Source organism: Plasmodium reichenowi (assembly GCF_001601855.1).
Source record: "Plasmodium reichenowi strain SY57 chromosome Unknown, whole genome shotgun sequence".
Classification (NCBI taxonomy): domain Eukaryota; phylum Apicomplexa; class Aconoidasida; order Haemosporida; family Plasmodiidae; genus Plasmodium; species Plasmodium reichenowi.
This window is the reverse complement of record NW_017962202.1, coordinates 1-300: the sequence shown is the minus strand read 5'-3', so window position 1 is coordinate 300 and position 300 is coordinate 1. Positions and strand designations below refer to the sequence as shown.

The following is a 300-nucleotide window of genomic DNA, read 5'->3' as shown; positions in this document are numbered from 1 at the left end:
ATTATGAATATATTCATATGTGTTACAATAATCCTGCACTTTTTTTTGTTTTTTAAAAGTTATGATTAGCTTCAATTAGACCTATGAGTTTATGATCATTATCAAAAATGGTGTAATATTTTCTTATAAAAGAATTACCTGGTAAATTAAAAAAAATATATATATATATATATATATATATATATATATATATGTATGTATGTACCATTTAAAATGTAACAAAATAATAAAACAAATATAAGTATTGTTCATAATATACGTAAGTATGTATGTATTTTTTTTTTTTTCATTAAATACCAA

The 300-nt window shown here is 17.3% G+C and overlaps 1 protein-coding gene across 1 annotated transcript; it reads right to left on the bottom strand.

Annotated features, from left to right (window-relative positions):
• Nucleotides 1–52: 52 nt before the first annotated feature.
• Nucleotides 53–138, bottom strand: PRSY57_0003900C (plasmepsin VI; the record flags this gene model as incomplete). Its single annotated transcript, XM_020114139.1, has 1 exon — nucleotides 53–138. A coding segment is annotated over one exon (86 nt), but the record flags the coding sequence as incomplete, so codon positions are not given.
• Between the last annotated feature and the right edge of the window lie 162 nt (nucleotides 139–300).